The 26,527-nt window shown below is 39.5% G+C and overlaps 1 protein-coding gene across 2 annotated transcripts; it reads left to right on the plus strand.

Annotated features, from left to right (window-relative positions):
• On the plus strand, positions 1 to 26,527 carry FMO2 (flavin containing dimethylaniline monoxygenase 2). Of its 2 annotated transcripts, XM_017866885.1 has the most exons (9): positions 1 to 104; positions 451 to 588; positions 9,209 to 9,397; positions 12,493 to 12,655; positions 15,140 to 15,282; positions 19,384 to 19,583; positions 20,773 to 21,128; positions 23,190 to 23,262; positions 24,257 to 26,527. In XM_017866885.1, the coding sequence occupies exons 2-9, from the start codon at positions 457 to 459 to the stop codon at positions 24,606 to 24,608; spliced, it is 1,608 nt and encodes a 535-aa protein (XP_017722374.1). In that variant the 5' UTR covers positions 1 to 104; positions 451 to 456; the 3' UTR covers positions 24,609 to 26,527. The 2 variants fall into 2 exon arrangements, with proteins under 2 accessions (XP_017722374.1, XP_017722375.1); XM_017866886.1 differs by lacking the exons at positions 12,493 to 12,655; positions 15,140 to 15,282 and having other exon boundaries at positions 2 to 104; positions 24,257 to 24,658.

A 26,527-nucleotide genomic window follows, 5' to 3' on the forward strand; every position in this document is an offset into this window, starting at 1 on the left:
ACAGCCACCTCCTACTCTTAAAAACACTTCCAACTGCCTCCCAGCACACAACCAAGGGAGAAAACTATTCTGTCAAGAGACGGTGCCAAAAGGCAAAAACAAAGGTAAGGTTGATTGCTGGGGAAAGCAGCTGAAAAGGAAAAGCTTGGAACTCTAGGTGGAAATTTGGCTCACATACCTAGTATGTTACTGCATAGACTGGCTTTGTTGAATGGGTCGCTTTTAAATGTTAAAGCTAGATGTAAGCAAGGTGTGCAACAAAGTCCATAAGACAACTCAGCTTTTCTCAAAGGCAAGAAGAGAGGATTTTTGACTGGCTCTTTCTTCAATAGTGCTACTTATTAAATTACCACTGCTACAATGTTTAAAGCCAACTACCTGACTACATCATAAGGATTCTCTTACCCGTTGTCCCAGTTAAGTAATGTCGATTGATCAACTCCTTGACAGGAACTGATGGCAAAGAAGGTAGCTGTGATCGGAGCTGGGGTCAGTGGCCTGATTTCTCTGAAGTGCTGTGTGGATGAGGGACTTGAGCCCACTTGCTTTGAGAGAACTGAAGATATTGGAGGAGTGTGGAGGTTCAAAGTAAGTGAGATTTTCTTGGGTCTTGAACAGGTTGTGTTATTTCAGGGTGAATCATAGTTACTCATGGGCCATATTGAGAAGTTATTAAACAACTTTGATCAGATTTTATTTCTATTTATTGACGTGGCCATAATGGAAGTGAAGTCATAGGCTGGCACCTCTCCCCTGGTCAATACTAACCCAACCTAGGTAGCTGACCCAGGCATGTAAAATATGTCTTCTTTTGGATTCAGCAATTGTCTTACAGCCCATACTTTTGTCATTCTGTAATACACTAATATTAGAGAACATTTTACAAAAATAGAAGTAACAAGGATTCTTCAAGATATCACTTCTGCTTCAATTATAACCAAATGCTTCTTTAGAGAACATGCTCTTATCATTACTATTTTTCTCTGACAAATGAACCATGTTTGTTTACTGAGCTTTATCAATGACATTCTAGTATAACTGCTGTGAAACTCTTTGTTAAATATGTTTTACTAATTAAATGTATTCTATTAATCAAACCAAATATTGATAATGCTATTTGTATGTATTAGTCCATTCTCACGTTGCTATGAAGAAATACTGAGACTGGGTGATTTATAAAGGAAACAGGTTTAATTGACTCATAGTTCCACATGGCTGGGGAGGAACTCAGGAAACTTACAGTCATAGCAATGGGAGAGAGAGGTGCTGAGCAAAGGGGGAAAAGCCCCTTATGAAACCATCAGATCTCATTAGAACACACTCACTGTCGTGAGAACAGCATGAGGGTAGCTGCCCCCTTGATTCAATTACCTCCCACCGGGTCCTTCCCATGACATGTGGGGACTGTGGGAACTACAATTCACGATGAGATTTGGATGGGGACACAGTCAACCCACATCGCTGTCCTTCACAATTTGTATAAAAATTAGAAAGTTGCATAGACAGACAGCTATAAGGATTTATAATTATTCCTTCCCACAACCTCTCAATAGGTAGTAGCTTACCACCTTCTAACTGTGAGATCTTGAGCAAGTTATTTACATCCTGTGTTTCAGTTTACTCAATTATAAATGGATATAACAGGAAAGTGTGATTATCTCATAGTGCTATTTTGAAGATTAAGGGAGATAATTCATATAAAGAACTCAGATAAGTTTGGGACTCATAATAGAATTCAATAAATGTTAGCTACTAACAATAACTATATATTTTATAGATGAGCAAACTGAAAGTGAGGGAGGTTAAGTGAGATGGCCAGGGCCACACAACTGGAGGAACTGGCCTTCAAACCAGGGCCTCTGTGACTTCTAAACAGATAAACCCTGACTTACAACCATTAAACAAAAAGTTTACGTTCAGAACCCAAAAGCAATGACTTTAGAATTATGTAATCAGGTATCTCTGAGATATTAAAACACATGTGTTTTAAGATCTTAAAACACATATGTAAAAGATTAAACAAAAGTTTACGTTCAAAAGTTTAATTATGTAATCAGGTATCTCTGAGATATTAAAACACATAAGAATATTCCAGATGGGAGCAAAAGGTTTGACTACATGAAAATCAAACTCATATCAGCAGAGACCATACAAAGGGCTCTCATTGCAGGCTGATTAGTTAGGAGGATGGCAAGGTGACCCAGGACCTGCACGTGCTTTGTCAGTTCAAATTTAATCTCATGCCAACAGGGATCTTTTTTAACATTCAACATTAGACTTCTCAACTACATATGACCATAAGCCACACCTAGAGGGTTTTTCTTTTTAATATTTTTTGAGACAGGGTCCTACTCTGTCGCCCAGGCTACCATTCCCAGCCATGCAGAGTTTCTTAAAGATATTGATTCCTTTGGTTAAACAAACCTGCCACCAAAAAAAAAAAAAAAAAAAAAAAAAAAAAANTGGTGGTGGTCAAGGCTCACCTGTGCCCATTTGGTTCTCTACATTGCTCACTAGAGGCATCACTGACAGAGTATGAAGCAGCTTCCCAATTAGCCTGATCGTAATCACCTGTGTTGCCTGATTATTATACAAATTCCCCAACCCCATCCCAGACCTACTGAATCAAAATCTTCTGGGAGTTTTAATAAATCTCAAATGAATCCTGTAAGACAAGTTTGGTAATTGTTACACAAACACCTAATTTAAAAATCTGATCATTCTACTATCTAAACACACTCAGAGTTAATGATGGAGAAGGGAGAAATGTATTCTTCTGTAAGACAGGTAGCTTTGCAAAAAGGAAAACAGCTTAAATCACATTCATTTCTTATTAAAACCTGGTGACTAACATCATTTTAGCTTTTCCTGGGATGGTGATATGTGCTGGTCATTCCTGTCTTAACCAAAGATATTTTTGTCCACTCTAGGTTCACATGTAGACTTCAGCTGGGAGTTTTTTTTTTTTTAGATGGAGTCTCCCTCTGTGGCCCAGGCTGGAGTGCAGTGACTGAATCTCAGCTCACTGCAGACTCCGCCTCCCGGGTTCACACCATTCTCCTGCCTCAGCCTCTGAGTAGCTGGGATTACAGGCGCCTGCCACCACGCCTGGCTATTTTTTGTAATTTTAGTAGAGACGGGGTTTCACCATGTTAGCCAGGATGGTCTCGATCTCCTGACCTTGTGATCCTCCCACCTCAGCCTCCCAAAGTGCTGGGATTACAGGCATGAGCCACCGCGCCCAGCCGGTAGATTCTTAACCTAAACAAGAAATGTAGAAATTACAGTTGTTCCTTGGTATATGCAGGAGATTGGTTCCACAACCTCCCTCCCCCAGTATACCAAAATCCTTGCAAGCTCACATCCCACGGACTTATTGTCAGCAAAAGAGATGAGAGTTAGCTTGAAGAGTCTGCCAACAATATGATTTGATGAATTCTAGGAAGGTATTTTCTTCAGTAAAATATTTCTCCAACTATCCTATTGCCAGTATCTAAAATTTCAGATTAGAGATATCTTCCTATTCACTAGAAAAACTGGATTAAAACCTGAATAATTAGGCTTTATTGAATATTAAAGTTTAAGTATATAACTGTGGAACTTGTAACAGTATCACATTTCAAATTCCTCTTAAAACTATATTCAATAGAGGAATATAAACTATTGTCTCCACTCAACGAAGTCAAAGAGTCTCCCTTCAGAGTGAAACATAAAATAAGCAAAATTTCACAGGCTGCCTGCAGGAGGGCTATGTGAGGGTTTTGGTTACCAGGTGACCGAGTTTCAGGAAGGTTGCTGGGAGCCCCACGCTCTTCCCTGGGAAACTTTGCCTCTTCACTACTCTACCATCCAGAAGCAATGTTTAAAATGGGTTATTAATTTTTATATTTACACAAATCCTTCTGAGATTACTTAACATATTTGGTGGTGATAAATTAACAAATAAGTAAATTTAAGAATCGTCCTATGCCCAACCCAGACAATACAGAATTCTTCCAAACTCTCCCGCACCCCCTAGTGGCACATATGGACCATGGGACATGTAGGTAATTAGCATATATTTTTAGCTCTGTTTCTAGCAATGGGAAGCACTTGGCAAGCATCACCTTCTTTTCTTCGCAATACTGCTAGGAAGTACGTATTATGATTACCTTTGTTTACATATTAAGAAGAAACAGTTTTTAGATAAAGAATGTGCTCAGGGGAACATAGGTGGTGGGAAAAAAAATGAGGGTTTACAATTTTGGAGCTCTCACACTTAATAACCTTGCTGAAGTATTGATAGAGGAAAACATGATCATCTTTCAGTCACTAACCTTCGCTGTTTCCTTTATTGTTCCTAATACCTTGTAGTCACGTGGGAGTTACCATGTATAGTTTTTTTTTTTTTCCTGTGGGTTTTCTTTTAATATTTGGATCTCCTCCTTTTCCAGATGTATATGTTTAGTTATTTTAATTTTCATGTAATACTCTCTAGACATCTCAATCTTGATTTTCTTCCTCTAAGTTCAATCTGAAATATCATTTTCTCTCTTAAAATATGGTTCCCCCAAGATCCAACATTCCAAACAGATTGTCAATGAGTGTATACCCTTTACCCTGAAAGCAGCAGAAAAAAAGGTGGAAAATACCTGAGCCAGGGAGCTTAATTAGGGGTCTCTATCAGTGATCAAGGCCAGTGATCAAGGGGGACACCAGCCTAATGAAAGATGACAGAAGATAGCAATACTCTAACAGAGATGTGGTTCACAAAGTTCATTGTGCAGAAGCAGCTAGGGAGCACTTCTAAAATACGGAATCTGGGCCTTTTTTTTTTTTTTTTTTTTTTGAGATGGAGTCTCACTCTGTCGCCCAGTCTGGAGGACACTGGTGCAATCTCTGCCCACTGCAACCTCCACTCCCCGGCTTCAAGCATTCTCCTACCTCAGCCTCCTGAGTAGCTGGGATTACAGCCTTGTGCCACCACACATCTGGACCCATCTTCTAATGCAACTGGCCCACTGACTGGCATTTGAGAATTGCAATTTTACCTCTAACTGTAGGACAAGGAAGTAAGAAGAGTTTCAATCATATTCAATTAAGGTAATGGAGCACATAGACGTAAGGTCCATCCGAAAGAGTGAAATGACAGAATCACAGAATATTTTTATTTATTTATTTTTGATTTATTTTTTTATTTTTTTATTTTTTTGAGACGGAGTCTCGCTCTGTCGCCCGGGCTGGAGTGCAGTGGCTGGATCTCAGCTCACTGCAAGCTCCGCCTCCCGGGTTCATTCATGCCATTCTCCTGCCTCAGCCTCCCGAGTAGCTGGGACTACAGGCGCCCGCCACCACACCCGGCTAGTTTTTTTGTATTTTTAGTAGAGACGGGGTTTCACCAGGTTAGCCAGGATGGTCTCTATCTCCTGACCTCGTGATCCGCCCGTCTCGGCCTCCCAAAGTGCTGGGATTACAGGCTTGAGCCACCGCGCCCGGCCAGAATATTTTTAAAGAAAAGCATTTTATTACTTCTAACTGCTTATGATAACTACCCATTAAAGCAAAATTATTGATTGGTAAGGGTCAATATAATGATGTTTCACAAACAAAAAGTTTAATTTGTAAGTTTTTGTAATTCACATTTACAATAAGTGAATCTGTTTCTGCTTTATAAATTTGCTCCCTTGAGTAGATTAAATATTACCCTTATGATCTTCTTTAAACTCAGTTTACAACCTTTTTATTGTCATGAAGTCAAACATAAACTTCAATTCAGATCGTGATCAAAAGATCATAAATTCTAAATAAGTGCTATCTAAATTAACTTGGTTTGCTAGAGTTTTCTGACATTCTGAAAATTCTATATTAGAAGAATTCTTTATTATATGATCATTTATGTTAAAAAATATGGCAAATTCTATACATAAGGAAATTCAGACTATCTATATTTATGCTTAAATATATTATCTAGGCAGTACGAGTACTTAATATGTGAGTTAAATTTATCAGTTTTGAAAACTGTGTCTCTGTCCTCCTCTTGATTGACAATAAACCCTCTGTCTCCACTTTCACGTCTCCAAAGTTCAAGTGCATTTTAATTCAATATAACAATAAGCTCCATAAAGATATAAACTACGTTTGTACTGTTAGCATCTTATCCCTAACTCCAAGCCCAGGCCCTGGTCAGGATAAGTATTTGATACATACTTGTCTATTAAATCAATGTTAATCATCTCTTCATAACTAGGAAAACTAGGCCAATTTTACCCAGATTTCTCTAAATACACAGACACCTACTTTAGCAAACTAAATGTAGAAAGAAGCACATATAAAGACAAGGGGATTTTTTTAGCTGCTATTTACCAATTAACCCAACAATAAAAGTTTATCACTTGGCCAGGGCGCAGTGGCTCATGCCTGTAATCCCAGCACTTTGGGAGGCTGACGGGGGCAGATCACCTGAGGTCGGGAGTTCCAGACCCGCCTGACCAACATGGAGAAACCCTGCCTCTACTAAAAATACAAAATTAGCTGGGCATGGTGGTGCATACCTGTAATCCAAGCTACTCAGGAGACTGAGGCAAGAGAGTCACTTGAACCCAGGAGAGGGAGGTTGCGGTAAACCGAGATCATGCCATTGCACTCCAGCCTAGGCAACAAGAGTAAAATCCTGTCTCAAAAAAAAAAAAGAAAGAAAGGATTATCACTTGATCTTCAGAAAAAGAATTGTGAGGTCATTATTGTTTGCTCACAGACTACACAAAATGAAACCTCCCAAAGTTTTGCCCTGGCCCTAAGATTACCGTAGGGCCTCAGACATCAAATCAGTTCTTCTCATCACTCAAAATTCCCTTAAAATTGACCTGATAGAGGAGCCAACCACATTTTTAAGCCAAATTATTGGCTTTTTTAAAAACTAGCATTTTGGCTGCAGTATAACTGTCTTAGTTTAACTGATTCAAAACTGTGGCTGGCTTAGTAAATTTAACTCTAGTGGCCAATAATAGAAAAGAGATCAATATTCTTAAGTATTTCGAGCCTGGCATTCTGCTAAGTACTTTATTCACTCTCATTAAAGCCTTGGAACAATTGTTGCATGTTTAAGTTATTAGTGAGCCCCGTTTTATAGAGGAAAATGAGGAAACTGACCTATGTAACTTGCTCATGGTCACGAAGCCATTAAAGGTGGCAGAATTAGGACATCAACCCAGTCAGTCTGACTCCAGAACCCTCCTATTTATCTCGACTCTATACTACTCATAAAATTATTTGGTCTTGGGGCTGGGCGCAGTGGCTCATGCCTGTAATCCCAGCACTTTTGGGGGTCGAGGTGGGTGGATTGCTTGAGCTCAGGAGTTTAGACCTGCCTGGGCAACATAGTTAAGACCTCATCTCTACAAAAAAAAAAAAAAATTAGCCCATGTAGTGGCACATCCCTGTGGTCCCAGCTGCCTGGGAGGTTGAGGTGGGAAGATCACTTAAGCCCAGGAGGTTGATGCTGCTGTAAGCCATGATCATGCCACTGCATTCCAGCTTGGGCCACAGAGTGAGACCCTGTCTAAAAAAAAAAAAAAAAAAAGATTATCTGGTCTTGAGAAAAATAGTCTTTTTTGCTTCATAAAATATTTCCCATTTTGAGAATTTAAGAAACTCATTGTCTTGCCAATGATATTATATTCAATCATACTGAAACATCTAGAAATAGTTTACACATCAGTTTGACTTCAGTATTATGCAATTTGAAGCCAGTGTGTGAAAATAAAAACACTCTACCGTTATTTGTTTATACAGAGTTCAGATCATTATATCCTTGTATATGAGACAGAAACCCCCTTGCATTCTAGTGCAAACTCTTTGGATATTAATATGTATAGTTAATAATAATGCCATACTAAATTCTAACAACCTAGAAAGTTAGCATACCTTAACCTGATTAGCTTTTACCAAGTTACTTGAAATTATAACAAAGTTACCATTTAAATCTTGATTCTGGCCAGGTGCAGGGTGTGGTGGTGCATACCTGAGCCCAGGACGTTGAGGCTGCAGTGAGCTGAGATTGTGACCTTGCACTCCAGCTTGGGCAACTAGAATGAGACCCTGTCTCAAAATAAATAAATAAAATCTTGATTCTAGACCAGCATAAACACACTACTCATGAAAAATGTCCTAGAGTAGGCATGAGTAAACAAAATAAATGATGAATGAATGAATGAATGAAAAAAATAGAGAGGAGCTGGGCATGGTGGCTCACGCCTGTAATCCCAGCACTTTGGGAGGCCGAGGTAGGTAGATCACTTGAGGTCAGGAGTTCGAGACTGGCCTGGCCAAAATGGATGTGGTAAAGAAACCAAAAGGTAAAGAAACCCTGTCTTTACCAAAAATACAAAAATGAACCAGGCACGGTGGTACCTGTAATCCTAGCACTTTGGGAGGCTGAGGCGGGCGGATCACGCGGTCAGGAGATCGAGACCATTCTGGCTAACGTGGTGAAACTCCATCTCTACTAAAAAATACGAAAAAAAAAAATTAGACGGGCGTGGTGGCAGGCGCCTGTAGTCCCAGCTACTCAGGAAGCTGAGGCAGGAGAATGGCGTGAACCTGGGAGGCAGAGCTTGCAGTGAGCCAAGATCGCGCCACTGCACTCCAGCCTGGGTGACCGATCGACGTCTCCAAAAAAAAATAAGATATCAGTGCTACTCACCTTTATCACTTGACAATGATTGATTTGTGTAAAGGGATTCAAATCAAAATGTGTCAAAATGTGCAAACTCCCTTTCTCCAAAAGTACTCATTTTAGAATACTGAAATTCTCTATTATGTTCTCTGCCCAGTGTCCCAGGCTTTACTGGTTTCTAAAGAGCTAGTAGCTGTATACAGCCTCCCCAAGGGGAATTTAGGAAGCAAGCTGGTTGTCACAAAGACTGACATTAAATAGGTAGAGACCCAGGATGCTAATATCTTGCAATGTGCCAAAATAATTGTCCCTGACCCCAGCCTCACCATTGCCACATCACCCCTACCCCTCACAGTGAGCGTTACAGGCAGGCAATAAACTGGTGTCATCACAGAATGATTGATGGAACACATAGACTGCACTCATCACCTAAACATTGTCACCACACCACAGCAACCAAAGACAATTGTATCACCCGGGGTTAGATGTAGGAAGAGTAAAAAACAAACAAAAAAATTGAATGTGTAATTATCACTATTTTATTTGATCCTTCAGGAGAAGGTGGAAGATGGCCGAGCAAGCATCTATCAATCTGTCATTACCAACACCAGCAAAGAAATGTCCTGTTTCAGTGACTTTCCAATGCCTGAAGATTTTCCAAACTTCCTGCATAATTCTAAACTTCTGGAATATTTCAGGATTTTTGCCAAAAAATTTGATCTGTTAAAATATATTCAGTTCCAGGTATTGTATTTTTGGGGAAATGGGTTTCTCTACATTAGTTCAGCTATTTAAATAGAAAAGTTACTCTGATAATGAAAGTGATTATGAATAAAGTATTCCATTCTAAGTGTTTGTTGAAATATAACAACCTGATATAAAACCCAAAAAGTAGTGTTATTACCCTTGATATTATAGATTATATACATTTATTGAAGAGGAAAATCATCTGTTAAAGGTTTGAATGATATTGATGTCAAAACATTTTCTTTTTTTTTTTCTGAGACAGAGTCTCACTCTGTTGCCCAGGCTGGAGTGCAGTGGCATAATCTCGGCTCACTGTAACCTCTGTCTTCCAGGCTCAAGCGATTCTCCTGCCTCAGCCTCCGTAGTAGCTAGGACTACAGGCACACATCACCATACCTAGTTCATTTTTGTATTTTTGGTAGAGATGAGGTTTCACCATTTGGGCCAGGCTGGTCTCGAACTCCTGACCTCAAGTGATTCACCTGCCTCAGCCTCCCAAGTGCTGGGATTACAGGTGTGAGCCACTGCACCCGGCCTGAAAAATTCATTTAAACTAATATCTGTTACCATTGAGTATGCCTAGCTTCATTTGCCTTGAAAGGACATATACCAAAATTAAATTGCTGTTTTGTTTTCTTAGCTTCTTCATAGAAATGGGATTTCTTAGACGTGTATTAAATAAACTCCTTGCTCTCTGTCCATACTAGAAGGCTGTGGAAAGTATTTTTACTTATCATTTTTTTCTGAATGCAATCTCTTGCAACCTAAAGATGGCCAGATCATTTTGAAATACACTTGGAGTTAGCTTTTCCTGTGCTTCCTCAGAAACAATCAACAAAAAACAATATTTTCATTAAGCATGCTGAATTTTTATCAATAGTCTATACTTTGAGAAATAGCTACTATGCTTAGAAAATAAAATATAAATCACATTTCCTGGCCAGGTGTGATGATTCATGTTTGTAATCCCAGCACTTTGGGAGGCTGAGGCAGGAGGATCACTTGAACCCAGGAATTTGAGACCAACCTGGGCAATACGGTGAAAATCTGTCTCCAAAAACATTTTTAAAAGATTATCCAGGCATGTTAATACCCACCTGTGGTCCCAGCTACTCGAGAGACTGAGAAAGGAGGATCACTTGAGCCTGGGAGGTCAGGGCTGCAATAAGTGGTGATTGTGCCACTGCACTCCAGCCTAGGCCACAGTGAGAGATCCTGTCTCAAAGTAAGTAACATTTCTGGATAAATAACTGTTAGTGAGGCTTATTTTTTTAATACATCTCATTTTTAGTAATTCTAATACTAGGTTTATATAATATCAACTTAGTAAATTTTGATGAAAATTTGTATTTATAAATTCCATTAAAACGTCTAGTTCTACCTAATGTAGTTTTCCCCCAATTCCTAGATCTAACTTGTGAATAACAGATTATGTATACCAGAAGGTTTTGTAGCTTTGTACACTTAACTATCAATCTACTTAACAAACATATTGCCCTCTTATGATATATAACTTCTATTCCATTCTTTTAAAGATCATGTTAGAGTTGCAAGGGAGTCATTTCTCTTGACTATGGTGTTACTGCTGCTTTTGTTTCTCGGAGAGTGAGAGGGGTTGGGAAGACTAGTTTTTTATTGATCTCTGAGTTGGTGCAAGTCATAGGTGTTAGGGCTCAACTCGAGAAGCAGGCAAACTGTAACAAGCCCTGTTGCTTATGATTGTCAATGTAATCTACCCAGTGCTTCTCAAACTTTAATGTGGACATGAATCACCTGGAGATCTTGTTAAAAATGTAGGTTCTAATTTAATAGGTATGGGGTAAGTTCTGAAATTCTGCACTTCTGACAAGCTCACAAGTGATACTGAAGATCCTGGTCCTCAAGTCACATTTTGAATAGCAAGGATCTGCAGCACTTCAGTTAATATACTACTTTGAACTACAATCTGAAATCTTTTCTCTCGTCTGAAAATTACCCAGATATTTAAAGCCCTTTCACAAGATTTCTACTAATATTCCATATATATTTTAAATTGAGACAGCTTAAAATTACCAACACAGCATTTTGAAAATATCTGAAGATCTGAAATATATAAAAGACTAAAATACTTGCAAATGAGAAGCATGCAATTCCTCTAGCATTATAAACTTTGCTTCCACTTGACATTGTTTCTTAATCCAGCAGATATGAAACATTTATGTACAATTTTAAAAATTAACAGACCTCCAGTGAGCTACATTTTAAAAAATCAATGAACCAATAAATCATTTTATTCAAATGAGATCACGAACTGTCTTGCTCACATGATGTGCTGTTTTAAAAATAGTAAATGTTAAAAACTATCATTCTGTGGAATGCTGACCATGTGTCAGGCACTCTGCAAAGTGTTTTTCATGAAATATCTTCTCTAATACAAAGTCCACAAAGAGGTGGCTACATAAAACGTTCCTGACATATGCCTATTGCATGATCACTTGAATTATTGGTTTATTTCCTTGTTCAGACTATCAAATAACAAACAGAAGTTCTTTAAAAGAAACTTATTTGGTAATAGAGCATTGTAATGAGAATGTACATACCATGGTAAACTATGTGTATATTCAGCGAGTTAAAGGAAGACAAAGGTTTTTAAATGGGGGGAAAATACAATTACATAATTGCTTTGAAATAATTATATAAATAATATAAAGAGCAATAACAAGGGTGATGCCAGTCAGAGATTAGACAGTTACTGAGCAGATGGTCTTGTAGAAGTCATTTTTGTGTAAGATTATGATGATCTTTCTGCAAGGTGGTGGTTTTTGTAGTCTTTTTTGTTACCAGGCACACACCATGAGAACCCGCTCTTTCTGGCCTTTCCCAGTTCTATTTGTCGGGTTTCTTAACGTTAGTGACTCCATCTGGATTCTGACAGTTTTCATAAGAACTTGTTTTTCTTTTCTCTCTCAAGTCCTTACTCAGTATTCAACACCCTTAATAGACTGGCCCCACTGCTGAGTCAGGCCTCTTGCATGAAGCAGTGATGAGAAGGACACACTTGGCCCATGTTATCCTGGAGTAATTCTCAATGATGTCTTCTCTGTTTCTTCAAGACAACTGTCCTTAGTGTGAGAAAATGTCCAGATTTCTCATCCTCTGGCCAATGGAAGGTTGTTACTCAGAGCAACGGCAAGGAGCAGAGTGCTGTCTTTGATGCAATTATGGTTTGCAGTGGCCACCACTTTCTACCTCATATCCCACTGAAGTCATTTCCAGGTGAGACCCGCAGGGATTCCCAGCTTTTTGGAGTAGGTTTACAGGTACTTTATATGTAGTTTAGATTGACAGGCAGGATTCATTGCTGCAACTAGGCACAACTTGGCTCAAAAAGATTGAGATAGAGCTAAAAAGATGAAAGACACCAAACAGCATCTTTGTTTCTATCGGCCTCTGAGTCTTCATCACACATAGATCTCAGAGCCAACTTCCTTGGAAGTCACTAAGTCCTCAGCAGAATTTTAGAGAATGCACATCAAACTGGTTCTCTGTTGGAGAGGCCCTTCTAGTCATGTGCCTGCATTGGCCTTTTTCTACCCTGTCAAACACCGAGCCTTTTCCACAGGTCCATTCTCACACACAAGGGGAGCACTCCTTGAAAGAAATGCTTCTGCAAGTTAGTGATGGGGGAGAAGTGCAAGAATAGAACCCTGCATCCACCTGTTCTGGTCCACCCAAGTCTTTCCTCAGAGAACACACTTCTTTCCCAAGGCCCTCAGGAAAATAGGTAATATAGTGGTTCATAGGCCAGGCTTCATATTAGAATCACCTGGGGAGCTTCTAAATCCGATGGCCTGGGGACCTACCCCCCGCCCCCAAAGATTCAAACACTATGTAGTGTTAGAGCAATGAAAATTTGCTCAGGTGATTTTAATATATAGTCAGGATTAAGACCTGCCCATCTAAAGCAATTGTTCCCAAATAGAGTCACCTGGAGGGCTTTTCAAAGCACAAACTGCTATGCCCCACCCTCCATATTTCTGATTTAATAGGTGCTATGGCTTGAATGTCCTGTCCAAAACTCATATTGAGGTTAATCCCCAATGGGACAGTATGAAGAGATGGGGCCTTTAAGAGGTGATTGAGTCATAAGAGCTCTGCCCTCATGAATGGGTTAAGCCATTTGTGGATAAATGGGTTAATGGATTATTGGGTTATCACAGGAGTGGAATTGCTGGCTTTATAAGAAGAGGAATAGAGACCTGAGCTAGCATGTTAGCATGCTTGGCTCCCTCACCATGCAATGCCCTGTGCTGCCTTGGGACTCTTCAGAGTCCAAACCAGCAAGAAGGCTCTCAGCAGATGCAGCCGTTCAACCTTGACTTCTCAGCCTCCATAATTGTGTGCCAAAATAATTTCCTTCCACTATAAAATATTCAGTTTCAGATATTTTGTTAAAAATAGAAGACAAACTAAGACAGTAGGTCTGGCATGAGGCTGAGAATTTGCATTTCTAACACCAGGCAATGCTGATATTGCTGGCCATGTGACCACGCTTTGAGAACCAATAATCTCATTCTTTCAAGCAACCCCACCGTCAATGGCAAATCCTTTATAAAGTCGTATGTTTGTGGGAAGTGTAATAGTAACTAGGAAAGGACACAGAGAAGCTTGTCTGTGATTAACCACTAGCAAGTCACTGACTTATACAATATAGAAACCAACTCCTATGTTCCTGGTTTTTAGTTTTAGTTTTTGTTTACTTTTGGAAAATAAGATTGCTAAATTGTTTTCTAACTATTACACAATTATAATAGCACTTCATAATGTGCTTAAGAAATATTTAAGAGTATCTGATAAGTGTTTTTTTTTTTTTTTTTTTTTGAGATGAAGTCTTACTCTATCACCCAGACTGGAGTGCAGTGGCACAATCTCGGCTCACTGCAATCTCCACAACTTCCATCTCCCAGATTCAAGCGATTCTCCTGCCTCAGCCTCCCAAGTAGCTGGGATTACAAGTACATGACCACCCCTAGCTAATTTTTGTAGTTTTACTAGAGACAATTTCATCATGTTGGCCAGGCTGGTTTCAAACTCCTGACCTCAGTTGATCTGCCCACCTTGGCCTACCAAAGTGCTAGGATTACAGGCTTGAGCCACCACACCCTGCCTAATATGCGATATTAAAGTGTCAAGTGTCATTATATGGTCCAAAATAGTATAATGGGAAGCCAAAAGACAGTATCTGGTCCTGCTGTATTCATGACCATTTGTTTGTCTCTATCAGAGCCTCCGAAATCAAAATCAACCCCTTTGGTCCTGTTTTGGTTTTTTTTGTTTTTTTTTGGTGTTGAGACAGTCTCACTCTGTCACCCAGACTGGAGTACAGTGATGCAATCAGGGGTCACTGCATTCTTTACCTCCCAAGCTCAAGCAATCTTCCCACCTGAGTCACCTGAGTAGCTGGGACCACAGGCATGCGCCACCATGCCCAGTTAATTTTTGTATTTTTTTGTAGAGACAGGGTTTCACTATGCTGCTAAGGCTAATCTCAAACTCCTGAGCTCAATCAACCTGCCTAGGCCTCCCAAAGCACTGGGATTATAGGCCCCACCTGGTCTGGTACCTAAACTTTATGTGCTTTACTCCTATAGAGGCAAAACAAATTGACTACAGAAAGGAAAAGCTGACAGTGCAGTTTTATTGAAATCAGCTTGACATAGTTGCTCTGGAGTTCAGACTTCTCTCTTCTTCCCCCTGAAGGTATTGAGAGGTTCAAAGGCCAATATTTCCATAGCCGCCAATACAAGCATCCAGATGGATTTGAGGGAAAACGCATCCTGGTGATTGGAATGGGAAACTCAGGCTCCGATATTGCTGTTGAGCTGAGTAAGAATGCTGCTCAGGTGCGATGCTCTCTGCTTACCATGTACCTAGAGGGGAGGAAGTAGGGATGCTATACTGGAGAACCCCAGCCATATAATCACGGCTCTAATCCTCATTAACTAGTTGGTTGGTAGCCCATTGTGGCATCATAGAAAATCTGGAAGTCAAGAAACCAGTTTATCTCCTAGCTCTGTCACTAACCAGCCATGTATCCTAGAGTGATTCATTTCACTTCTCTGGGCGATGGCTCCCCCATTTTTAAAACGGGAACTTTTGACCAGATGATTTTCCAAAAAGAGGCCTTTCATCAACATGGCTCACTGCAGCCTTGACCTCCTGGGCTCCAGGCTTCCTTTCATCTCAGCCTCCTGAGTAGCTGGGACTACAGGCACATGCCACACCACACCCAGCTAATTTTCATATATTTGTAGAGATGAGGGTCTCACCATGTTGCCCAGGCTGGACTCAAACTCCTGAACTCAAGCAATCTGCCCACCTCAGCCTCCCAAAGTGCTGGGATTATAGGCATGCACCACCATACCCAGCCAAGACACCTTGTTTCTCCCTGGATATTTAATGAGAGGTTAATCTGTTCATATTCTGGAGAGTGGCTTTTAGAAATTTAGTGCATATTTGAATTATATTTGAAATGTAATCTTCAGTTACCCAAATATTATGAAAAGAAAGATTAAATAGATAGTAAGTCTCAATTAAAATCATAGATATTTAGGTGCTTCCTGAGGCCTTCTAACCACTGTCCTCTTAGCACCTGCTCAGGAATGACACCAGCTTAGCTGCCAAAAAGTCAAACATTACACGATGCTGCTGCTGACAGTGGTGGTAAGGAATAGCAAAAAAATAAACTCCTTCTGCAAGGATAGACCTAGGCAAAGAAAGAAAAATTGCTAAAGGCCCTCTCCCAAAGCATCCCCTCTCAAGAAGGCCTGAACAAGATGCCCAATCACTCTTACACTAGCTCCCTCAGCCTGGTATCTCTGGCCACCCAGGGCTTACCATGGCCCTCTGCACAACCAACAAATCATTTTCATTCTGAGTCTTACACTTTCAGGACTCTAGATACCCAGTGGCAAAAGTTATAAGCAAACATGACGCCTGCCCAGCAGGTTAATGAAGGGGTTGCATTGGGCCCTGTCAGAGTCATCTATCAGTCAGTGTTAGTGCCAGCCTGGGAACAGAGCAGGTCACTAACACCAGAAAGAGATTTACTAGACCCAGTAAGTCTTCACTTTGTGAGAATAAACCTCTGTCACTTATCACTTCAGTGTGAAGAACAAGTGAGGGGGCAGGAACTGTGACAGCCTGGAGAGGAGCAGAGCTGGAAAGTGAGAGTACCAGCTCTAGGCTCTTTCATGCTGGGAACACCCATAAAGCCTAACAGTGTATAATGGGGCAGTATGGGAGGAGCTGATGTAGCAGTCAGCCAAGTGAAGATCCATCCTAGACTACTACAGGTTGTCAGACCAGTGATAATAAAGTCTCAATAAATTCTGGGGCTATGCATGTGATACATCCTAGACTACTACAGGTTGTCAGACCAGTGATAATAAAGTCTCAATAAATTCTGGGGCTATGCATGTGATACATCACCTACATAGTAGATTCCTCCTAAATATGTTATAATCATACATTTCCAGGATTATAATCATTCATCTGCACTAATCTCTTCAATATTTATTAGAGTAACAATATAAATCTATAACTATCGTAAAACCTTTTACACAGAGTAATATACTCTCAAGCCTTCTGTGAAAAGACTAACCAGAGACTTTACAGGAGCTATATATGCTAGGAACAGAACTAGATGCATCTGCATAACTTGAAATTATCACCTGAACTCACCAAAATTCTGAGTGTGCACTGCTCTGTTAAAAGAAATTCACCCTTATAAGGATACAGCACTCTCTACCACAATCCAAAAGCACCACTCAAGATCATATGGGATGGTGCTGCGTCATTGTATTAATCCATTCTCACGCTGCTATGAAGACATACCCAAGACTGGGTAATTTATAAAGAAAAGAGACTTAATTGACTCACAGTTTGGCATGGCTGGGGAAGCCTCAGGAAACTAACAATCACGATGAAATACACCTCTTTACGAAGGTGGCAGGAACCAGAATGAGAGCGAAGGGGGAACCCCTTATAAAACCATCAGATCTCGTGAGAACTTACTCCCTATTAGGAGAACAGCATGGCGGAAACCTCGCCCGTGATTGAATTACCTCCACCTGGTCCCGCCCTTTACACGTGGAGATTATTACAATTCAAGGCGAGATTTGGGTGGGGGCGCACAGCCAAACCGTATCAGTCATTTACATACTTCTGACCAAAAACCAAATCTCTGGCCTTTGACCTAAAGCATGAATCTCAGATAAAGCAGACTGAGCCTAAATTCTCATGTTTCTCTCGCTGTTGCAGCTGGTGTCACTAAGGCAGGTTAGACTCCCCTGCTGTAGGGAGGGTCACAACAGAAAAAGAGTGAATCAAACAGGCAGAGCATTCCACTTGATCCTGAGGAAGAAGAGGGGACAGTAAGTAACGGAAAGAGACACTAATGGAAATATTTTTGTATCTAATATCTAATCAAAGTATTGCCAAGTCAGCCTAAGGGCAACGGCAGGAGAAATTCAGAACATAGGTATATACCACACACAGACCAGCAATGCAGGAATGCTTGGTGTCGGTGCTACTTCACAAGCTAGGAATTTAAGGCCCATCCCCACAAAATTTGTCTCCAAATTCTGGTTCACTCCAGACATAAGGCACTGTATGAAACTCCTCTCTTCCAGCCTAACTTTACAAAATAACAGCTAGCAGTACTTATCACTTGCCAGGCAATATTTCAAGTACTTTATATATACCACCTCATTTAATCTACACAAGAATGCCATGAGGTAGGCATTCTTTTTATACCCCCATTTTACAGAGAGAGAAACTGAGGCACAGAGATTGAAATCATTCAGCTATGGCAACACAGATTGAAATAGTTCACCCACAGCAGTACCCAAGCAGCCTGTATCCAATTCTCTTAAGTAAATTGGTTACCTTGCAAGTGAATCTTATGTGTTTATCAAGTATAGCCTTAAACAAAACTCATTGGGTGGTATGTGAAAATTTAAGAAGCGGTTCAAATATGCATTTGGACAATGGGGGAGTAACAGTGAACACAGCAAAATATACATTTGAAAAGACATTAAATGTACATTTTGGAAACGAGAAATCTTAGTAAACAAGGTAAAGAATACATCTGAAAGAGGATTCAGATGTGCACTTTAAGAGACAGAGAATCACAGTGTAAGTTCAGAGTTTTTAACTTTTAAAATACATAACAGGCACTATGGTTCATGCCTGTAATCCCAGCACTTTGGGAGGCTGAGGCAGGAGGATTGCTTAAGCCCAGAAATTTGAGACTGACCTGGGCAACATAGTGAGACCATCTCTACAAAAATATTGTTTGAATTAGCTTGATGTGGTGGTCATGTTTGATGGTGAGGTGGGAGGATCACTTGAGCCTAGGAGGTCAAGACTGCAATGAGCCATGACTTCACAACTGCAGTCCAGCCTGAGTGACAGAGCAAGACCCTGTCACACACACACACAATAATAAAGCCTTTTAAGTATGGAAGGAAGATTATTTCCCTTGTTATTCTCCATCCAGAGATATGTAGATGCATACACTTATACTTGTGTAGTCACTAGGCTATAATCACACGTTTCCAAGGATTATAATCATTCTACCTGCACTATAGAAGAAACGTAGGTGGGTGGAAAACATGAGAGGAGGGAGGAACTTTCTCTTAAGGAGCAGCAAACCACAACTGTAAACATGGGAAAGTCTTGTGGATTTCATCATCAGAATTAGCCCAAAGACTTTCTCATGTCTGCATGAAGTTCTCAAGACCTTGTTACAGTCTTCCTATATCAGTGTAAATACCATGGGGTACCCCCGTTTAGGAGGTACTTTACATTGAGGTCAATCATCTTTAAAACAGAATCTCTGTAAATTCTGGGGCTACACATGTGATACATTACCTTCATAGTAGATTCCTCCTAAATGGGACAATGCCCTAATTTAAACTGCATTTCTTTTTGCTTGCCAGGTTTTTATCAGCACCAGGCATGGCACCTGGGTCGTGAGTCGTGTCTCTGAAGATGGTTATCCTTGGGACTCGGTGTTCCACACCCGGTTTCGTTCTATGCTCCGCAATGTACTGCCACAAACAGTTGTAAAATGGATGATAGAACAACAGATGAATCGGTGGTTCAACCATGAAAATTATGGCCTTGAGCCTCAAAACAAGTAGAGTTATTTTGCTTTAATGGTATACTCGTTGGTGAGCAAAGTTGTCTGAAGGTGTCTCCCTTAACAAAGATTCAAATTGCTAACGCGGTATTTCAAACTACAATCTAACAATATGAGTACCTTATAGGTCCTGGAGTTTGGATTCTAAATTTGTTCTGTATACCTTTAAAAAACACTTAAGAAGATGAAACAAAAGTGTTACAAGCTGCTCCAGAAAGCAAAACTAGGGGAGAACTTTCTAATGCCCAGAGTTATCTAACATTGGAGAAAACTGTTTCAAGAGACTATGACCTGCCTTTCAGAGGGGTGTGGTGGGAAACATGTAATTCTCCATCGAATAATTTATGCTTTGCTAACCCTATACCATGAAGGTTCTTCCTATGAGCAACCTTGGAAACACATTCCTTTTGCTTTGCTAAAAGACAAATCTCTGTTTATGTCAGTTATACGTCAGTGATTTAAGCACAAGCAAATGTTATGAATGGTTCTTTTGCTTTAGTTGTTACAGGTTTCTTCCCTTAAAAAACAGAAGAGCTTTAGAATCTTTTAACAAATGCCTGCCATGTAACTACTGTATTCTAAGATCTGACATAAGTGCCATATATTGTCTATTAAAAAAAGAAAAAGAAAATGTTCTCAAATCTACAAAAAAAATAAGCAGACTTTGCATCAACATTCATGTTATTACTAACAGAGACTCCATGGATATTTGGGATTAACAAATATCACCAAACCTAATTTTATACATTAATTTTCACATTAATCCCTTCATAGGTTTCAAAATTAGTGGAAATTTAGCAAATTTTTTATTTCTTACTTATGATCAAATAGGAGTTAAATAAAACAGCAAAATAATAAAAGCTAGATAGCATGGCAAAGGTTAAAAACAGAGATGGCATAATAACCACCATAATACTCAGGGATTTTTGTCTAAGCCCTAGGGGATGCTTCCTTCTTTAAAATCTCTTTCACTCACGTCGCCTACATGTTTTCCCTTATTTATTGATGGGAGGTATTCGTGACATGAGAATTAAGTCAGAAAATAAGGACTGGCACAGTTAAGTTCAAGTTTTACAGATATTTGAAAAGCTGTTTTATTTTCAGAGCCATACCCCAAAAATGTCAAGAGGGTTCAAGATTCCTCAGGAAATGATCCTTCAGAATGTTTTTCTTCTGTATGTCTCAGATACATTATGAAGGAACCTGTACTAAATGATGATGTCCCAAGTCGTCTACTCTGTGGAGCCATTAAGGTGAAATCTACAGTGAAAGAGCTCACAGAAACTTCTGCCATTTTTGAGGATGGAACAGTGGAGGAGAACATTGATGTCATCATTTTTGCAACAGGATATAGTTTCTCTTTTCCCTTCCTTGAAGATTCACTTGTTAAAGTAGAGAATAATATGGTCTCACTGTATAAGTACATATTCCCCGCTCACCTGGAGAAGTCAACCTTCGCATGCATTGGTCTCATCCAGCCCCTAGGTTCCATTTTCCCAACTGCTGAACTTCAAGCTCGTTGGGTGACAAGAGTTTTCAAAGGTAAGTGTGTGGGCAAGGGAGTGGCTAAGTGTTTCAGATCTGGTGAAGTTTATCAATAATGATAAGAATGTTGCCTGAGATAAAAGGTTGCCAAGAAAAGTTTGACAACCTTGGCTGTTCTCACAAGATTAGCTTTCTGAAAAGTTACTGGAGAATTCAAAGAATAACAAATACAGGAATTTGGTAATAATAAATACCTGCAATCATCCCTTTAAACTATTAGACTGTCAAGAGAATTTCAACTGGCATAAAGCTAAGAGCATGTTAACTTTCCTTTGAATCGTGAGAGATAAGTTTAAGAAAAGCATCTGTGTCTCCTGGCTTTACCTACATGGTGTTTAAAACGTCCTCAGCATATGTGCAAATCAATTTAACTCTTAATACCTGAGTAGCTCAACTTCACAAATCCCTACAAGTTATAAAATTATTAAAAGGTTTATTTCTGAGTGCCTGTGTAGCACTTCATACTCCTCAGAACAGTGTTATCTCCCTGCCTCCAGGGTTCAATTTTGTTCAGCTAGGTATTACTGAATACCTAGCCCTGTGCTGTGAACTGGTGGGACTGAGAGAAATTTAAACAGACCATTTCAACATAATATGACAAATGCTTTGATTGAGTAATATATGGAGTGCTCAGGGAAGGAGAGAAAGGGCACTTATCATGGTAGAAAAAGGAGAGGGCACATGATAAAGGAAAACGTCCTGGATAACTGCATTTCTCAGGGGCAGAAAAGGGGATTGCCTGAACAAAAGCATACAGGCAATGATGCATATGGAAAGGTACATTATATTTGACATTCCTAGAGCATGACATATGAGGCAGAGAGAGAAAAGAGATTACTCTTGGAGAAGGAGACAGGACACAGGAATTTTGTAAGACGTGCTATGGCGCTTAGATTATAAATTATAGATCAGTTCTTCCCAAATATGGCTACACATGAAAATCATCTGATGGATCCTTAGGGACCCTCATTAAGTAAGACTGGCCAAGGGACCTGAAATATGCATTTTAGAAAGTTCTTCAGCCCGGGGCACCAATGGAGGGTTATAAGCAAGGAACAGGCATTAGCAGATTTACACTTTGGATAGATTGTTTCAGCAGTAGTGTGGAATATAGATTTGAAAGTGGGGAAAGACTACAGCCTCACAGATAAAAGAGAAAGTTACTGAAGTAACCTATGCTAAAATATGATGCATCCTGGGCCAGGGCAGAGATTCAAAGTGGAAAGGAAGCCATAAGTGTGAGAAAGCATTAAGGGAAAAATCAGCAGGACATTATGATTGGTTCAGTGTGGGAAAGTCAGAGAAATAGAGAGGAATCAAGGAGGGCTTACAGATCTCCGGCATTGGAAACCAGGTAAACAGTAGTGCTGTAAATAAAAGGAGGTGTGCAGAAAATGATGCAAGTCTGGACAGGAGGGCTTCGGTGAGGAACTTAGGCCTGGACTGCTTGAGTATGAGATGTCTGATGACTCTAGGCAAGGGGACTTCACCATATTTCAACACATTCAAAGCTCAGGGTACATTTGTGGGCAGGCAATGTAATCATGAGCACACAATAATAACTCCTGCATTGATCTTTCCCTATCTCTACTGCCCGACTCTCATCTCTCACCAGGTTTATTTCAACAGCCTCTTTACCGATCTCCCCATGGGCTTGCGTCCCTGGAGTCCATTTTCCTAAATTCTGCAGCCAGACAGATCTTTCCAAAAAATAAATCTGATCTTCTCACTTCATGCAGAAAACTTCCACAGCCTCCTGTCACCTTTAGGATAGAGGCCAAACTGCTAGTCATGGCTGCCAGGTTCCCAGACATGCTTCCCTTTTCCAGCCTCTTCTCTTGGCCCTCTCCATCTTGTAGTTCATGCTGTAGACTGTGCTCCCTGGACAGCATCACATGGAGTGCTTTGGGAGTGGCACCCCATGAAGTTCAACAGCACAGAAGCCCTGACTGGTATGACATGGTTCAATGGCCAGAGTTTAATTTTAAGAATCAACAACTAGATAAAGTAATGATATTGACTCAAACTTACTATTCAAACCAACCTTTTATTCCTTAGGCTTGTGTAGCCTGCCCTCAGAGAGAACTATGATGATGGACATTATCAAAAGGAATGAAAAAAGAATTGACCTGTAAGAATATTTTTTAATTCTTTACATGAAGCAGTGTTTCTCGAAGTACAGTGATCTAGCTACTTACAAGAACCGCCTAACTGCCTGATAAAATGCAAATTTCTGGGCTAGAGCCCAGATGATTGAATCAGAAACTCTGTGTGTGAGGCTAAAATTGCATTTTATCTTTTCCTAAGCGATTCTTATACATACTAGGTTAAGAACCAAATACTTAAAGATAAGAATTGTACCAAATCAGAGCACTTCTCCTTGGCTTAATTTCATTTCAGTTCTATATGATGCCCATGTCAGATTCCATAACTTCTCAAGCCACCTACACTCTGTGGTTAGAGAGGGAATGGGATGAGACAGTGGTGGTGATAGTAGCTTGAATAGCTGTGAAAAGTTAGTTGGAGAATCCCCATCAAAATAAATTAGGAAGGGGTCGGTATGAAGGTTCAAGGATTTGTACTTTGTGATGAGGTAAAATGAGGTTCAACAGTGATTGAGTACCCTTGGAAAGTTGATTTGGGGATTACATCAGGTGTAGGGAGTTTTCTCTTGTTCAAATTCAATTTTACCTAACATTGATTATCTACTATATGTCATCCAGACTGCCAGGTACTTTAGTAATTTAACAAGCAAATATTAAGCATCTCCTCTGAGCAAGACACCAAGCTATGCTTTCATATGCATTATCTCGTGAATCCCTGCCGCCATCCTGACTAGTATGTACTTGCCTGGAGATTTCCCACTGCCTAAAAAATGCCAAACAATGGTGATCATCTTGTCACATTTCTAGAGCATCCATGAATTCATGGCTCTTTGAGGGCCTATTCTCAATCCGAGATATGAGCCTCCTGGAACAATAAACTCATACTTTCCACCAGAGATTCATTCAAAACTCATTCATGTATTCACTCATTCCTTCATTCCTTTAGCAGTTTTGAATGCCTAATATTCTAGAAAACTGAGAACATTTTGTGAATATTCCCTTTTTACTTTCTTCACTAAGGTTTGGAGAAAGCCAGAGCCAGACGTTGCAGACCAATTATGTTGACTACTTGGATGAGCTCGCCTTAGAGATAGGTGCGAAGCCAGATTTCTGCTCTCTCTTGTTCAAAGATCCTAAACTGGCTGTGAGACTGTATTTCGGACCCTGCAACTCCTATCAGTATCGCCTGGCTGGGCCTGGGCAATGGGAAGGAGCCAGGAGTGCCATCTTCACCCAGAAACAAAGGATACTGAAGCCACTAAAGACTCGGGTCCTGAAGGATTCATCTAATTTCCCAGTTTCCTTTCTGTTGAAAATCCTGGGCCTTCTTGCTGTTGTTGTGGCCTTTTTCTGCCAACTTCAGTGGTCCTAGTGAGCATAACACTTTGGGCTTTATTATCTTGTCAGTCACTACCTCCTAAAGAAAAAAAACACTGGAAGAAAAAATATTAAATTCATGTTCTAATAATATATTTTAGAGTTAGTAGTACAGGTGAGGGGGAAATTGTAGAGAATTAGCAGAATTGGGTCTATGTACAAAACCAAATTGTGTCACGCAATTTTGCCATTCCACGCTTCCCTCAGTTCACGAAAGTTACCAAAAAGTAAAATAAAATAAGACTAGCTCAGGTAAATAGTGCTGCCAGCCCTGATACACGGGAGTTGTATGGAAAAATAGTACAATTACACAGCATGAAAAGCAGCCCATGGTTTAAATTATTAGACAATTTAAATTGTGGGTAAATATTTAAAACTCCCGAACAATGTTTTTGATGGTCTTCTATCCACCCTACTTGGTAACAAAGTTCTCAGATGTTAGGTCATGTTTCATCTGCTCAGTCGGGGATCACTCAAACTACTAGAGAAAAAAGTGAGAGGATAGATTTAGAAAACATCAGTAATTGCTCAGATGAACTTTTAGGACCTCATATTTAGAGCTAAGCAAATAGCCACATTTCCTATATTTTGACAGAAATTCTGGAAAAATTAAAATTAAAATGTCATGATAGCTACCTAACAAATATAAATGTTTAATGCTTATCATAGGCCAGACATTATGCTATGTGCGCATCATATGTATTATTTCATTTAATTCTCACAACAATTCTGTGAGATGGTTACAGCTATTATAGTCATTTCACAGATGATGAAACTAAGATTCAGAGCAGCTGATATTGTGAGGCAGCTGGAATTGGAACCCAGGTTTGTTGAACTCTAGAACTAAAGATCATAATGTTGTCTTATAATATATTTATTTACAAAACACTTCATTATTTATAAAGAATTTATCAACAGTTTATCTTATTTATACTCATATATCTGTTACTTTGGGAGGCCCCTTACATAGAAAACAGCATTCTTTTTGCCAAATATGACCAAATTACTTTTATTTATAATTTTGATTTATATTTCAGCTAGATCTAAAAGCATCTGAAGGAATTTACAATGAAAGATACCTATGCAATAACATTTAGGATAACCTTTGACATTTTGGAAAAATAAGAATTGAGGGAAAAAAAGTGTATCTCCCAAGTAGATGCAAAGCATTATATTGATTGACACTTGTATCTAACTCCAGTCTTACAGATAACCAAGGCAAAAAGCTAAATAAACAATATGTAACCTCTAACATTTGGTAAAAGGAAGTATACTGGTCTGTTAGGAGAGACAAACACTTTTTTTAGAATTGAAGTCTAAACAAACAAAAGCAATTCAATGTCAATAGACATTGAGCAACATAATAGACGTAATAGACGAACATCTCCTAATGGAACATTTGTTACAGCTGCTCCTTCCATGAACTGTGCTTTGTAAACTGAGCTCTGTCGTGAGTCCAAACCAAACCCTTCCAAGAGAGAACAAAGGTCAGAGATGTTGAAGATTTCAACAAATTTCTCCTCTTATTTCTACCAAGCCTTTGTGAACATTGTTCTTCATTTTGGCCTGGATTTCTCCCTCAGGGACCTAGAACAATGGAATGTCAGTCTCTGTAGTTAAAACTTTTTCTTTAAAATTCAATTAAGTTATACCAGGATTTACAAGCAAGATTTTTTTTCTTCATTGCTCCCATAAGCAAATTTGTTTTAAAATAATTGTAAATTAGGTATATACTTAGTTCTTGGTTAAAAAATATATTGCTTTGTTAAGTATTAAAGATTTTTTGTAAGCCATTGTATTAATAATACTAATAAAATTTATCAAGCCTTTATAGCAAGGGTCAGTGAATTACTACTGCCTGTGGGCCAAATCTAGCTCACTATCTGGTTTTGTAAATAAATTTTTATAATAGTA

This window comes from Rhinopithecus bieti, unplaced genomic scaffold, assembly GCF_001698545.2.
Source record: "Rhinopithecus bieti isolate Rb0 unplaced genomic scaffold, ASM169854v2 scaffold_1853, whole genome shotgun sequence".
NCBI lineage: Eukaryota > Metazoa > Chordata > Mammalia > Primates > Cercopithecidae > Rhinopithecus > Rhinopithecus bieti.

Coding starts and splice junctions, on each gene's coding strand:
- FMO2 (XM_017866885.1), top strand. CDS start 457: ATGGCAAAGAAGGTAGCTGTGATCGGAGCTGGGGTCAGTGGCCTGATT. Junction 589..9,208: donor GAGGAGTGTGGAGGTTCAAA/GTAAGTGAGATT, acceptor TTGATCCTTCAG/GAGAAGGTGGAAGATGGCCG. Junction 23,263..24,256: donor AATGAAAAAAGAATTGACCT/GTAAGAATATTT, acceptor TTCTTCACTAAG/GTTTGGAGAAAGCCAGAGCC.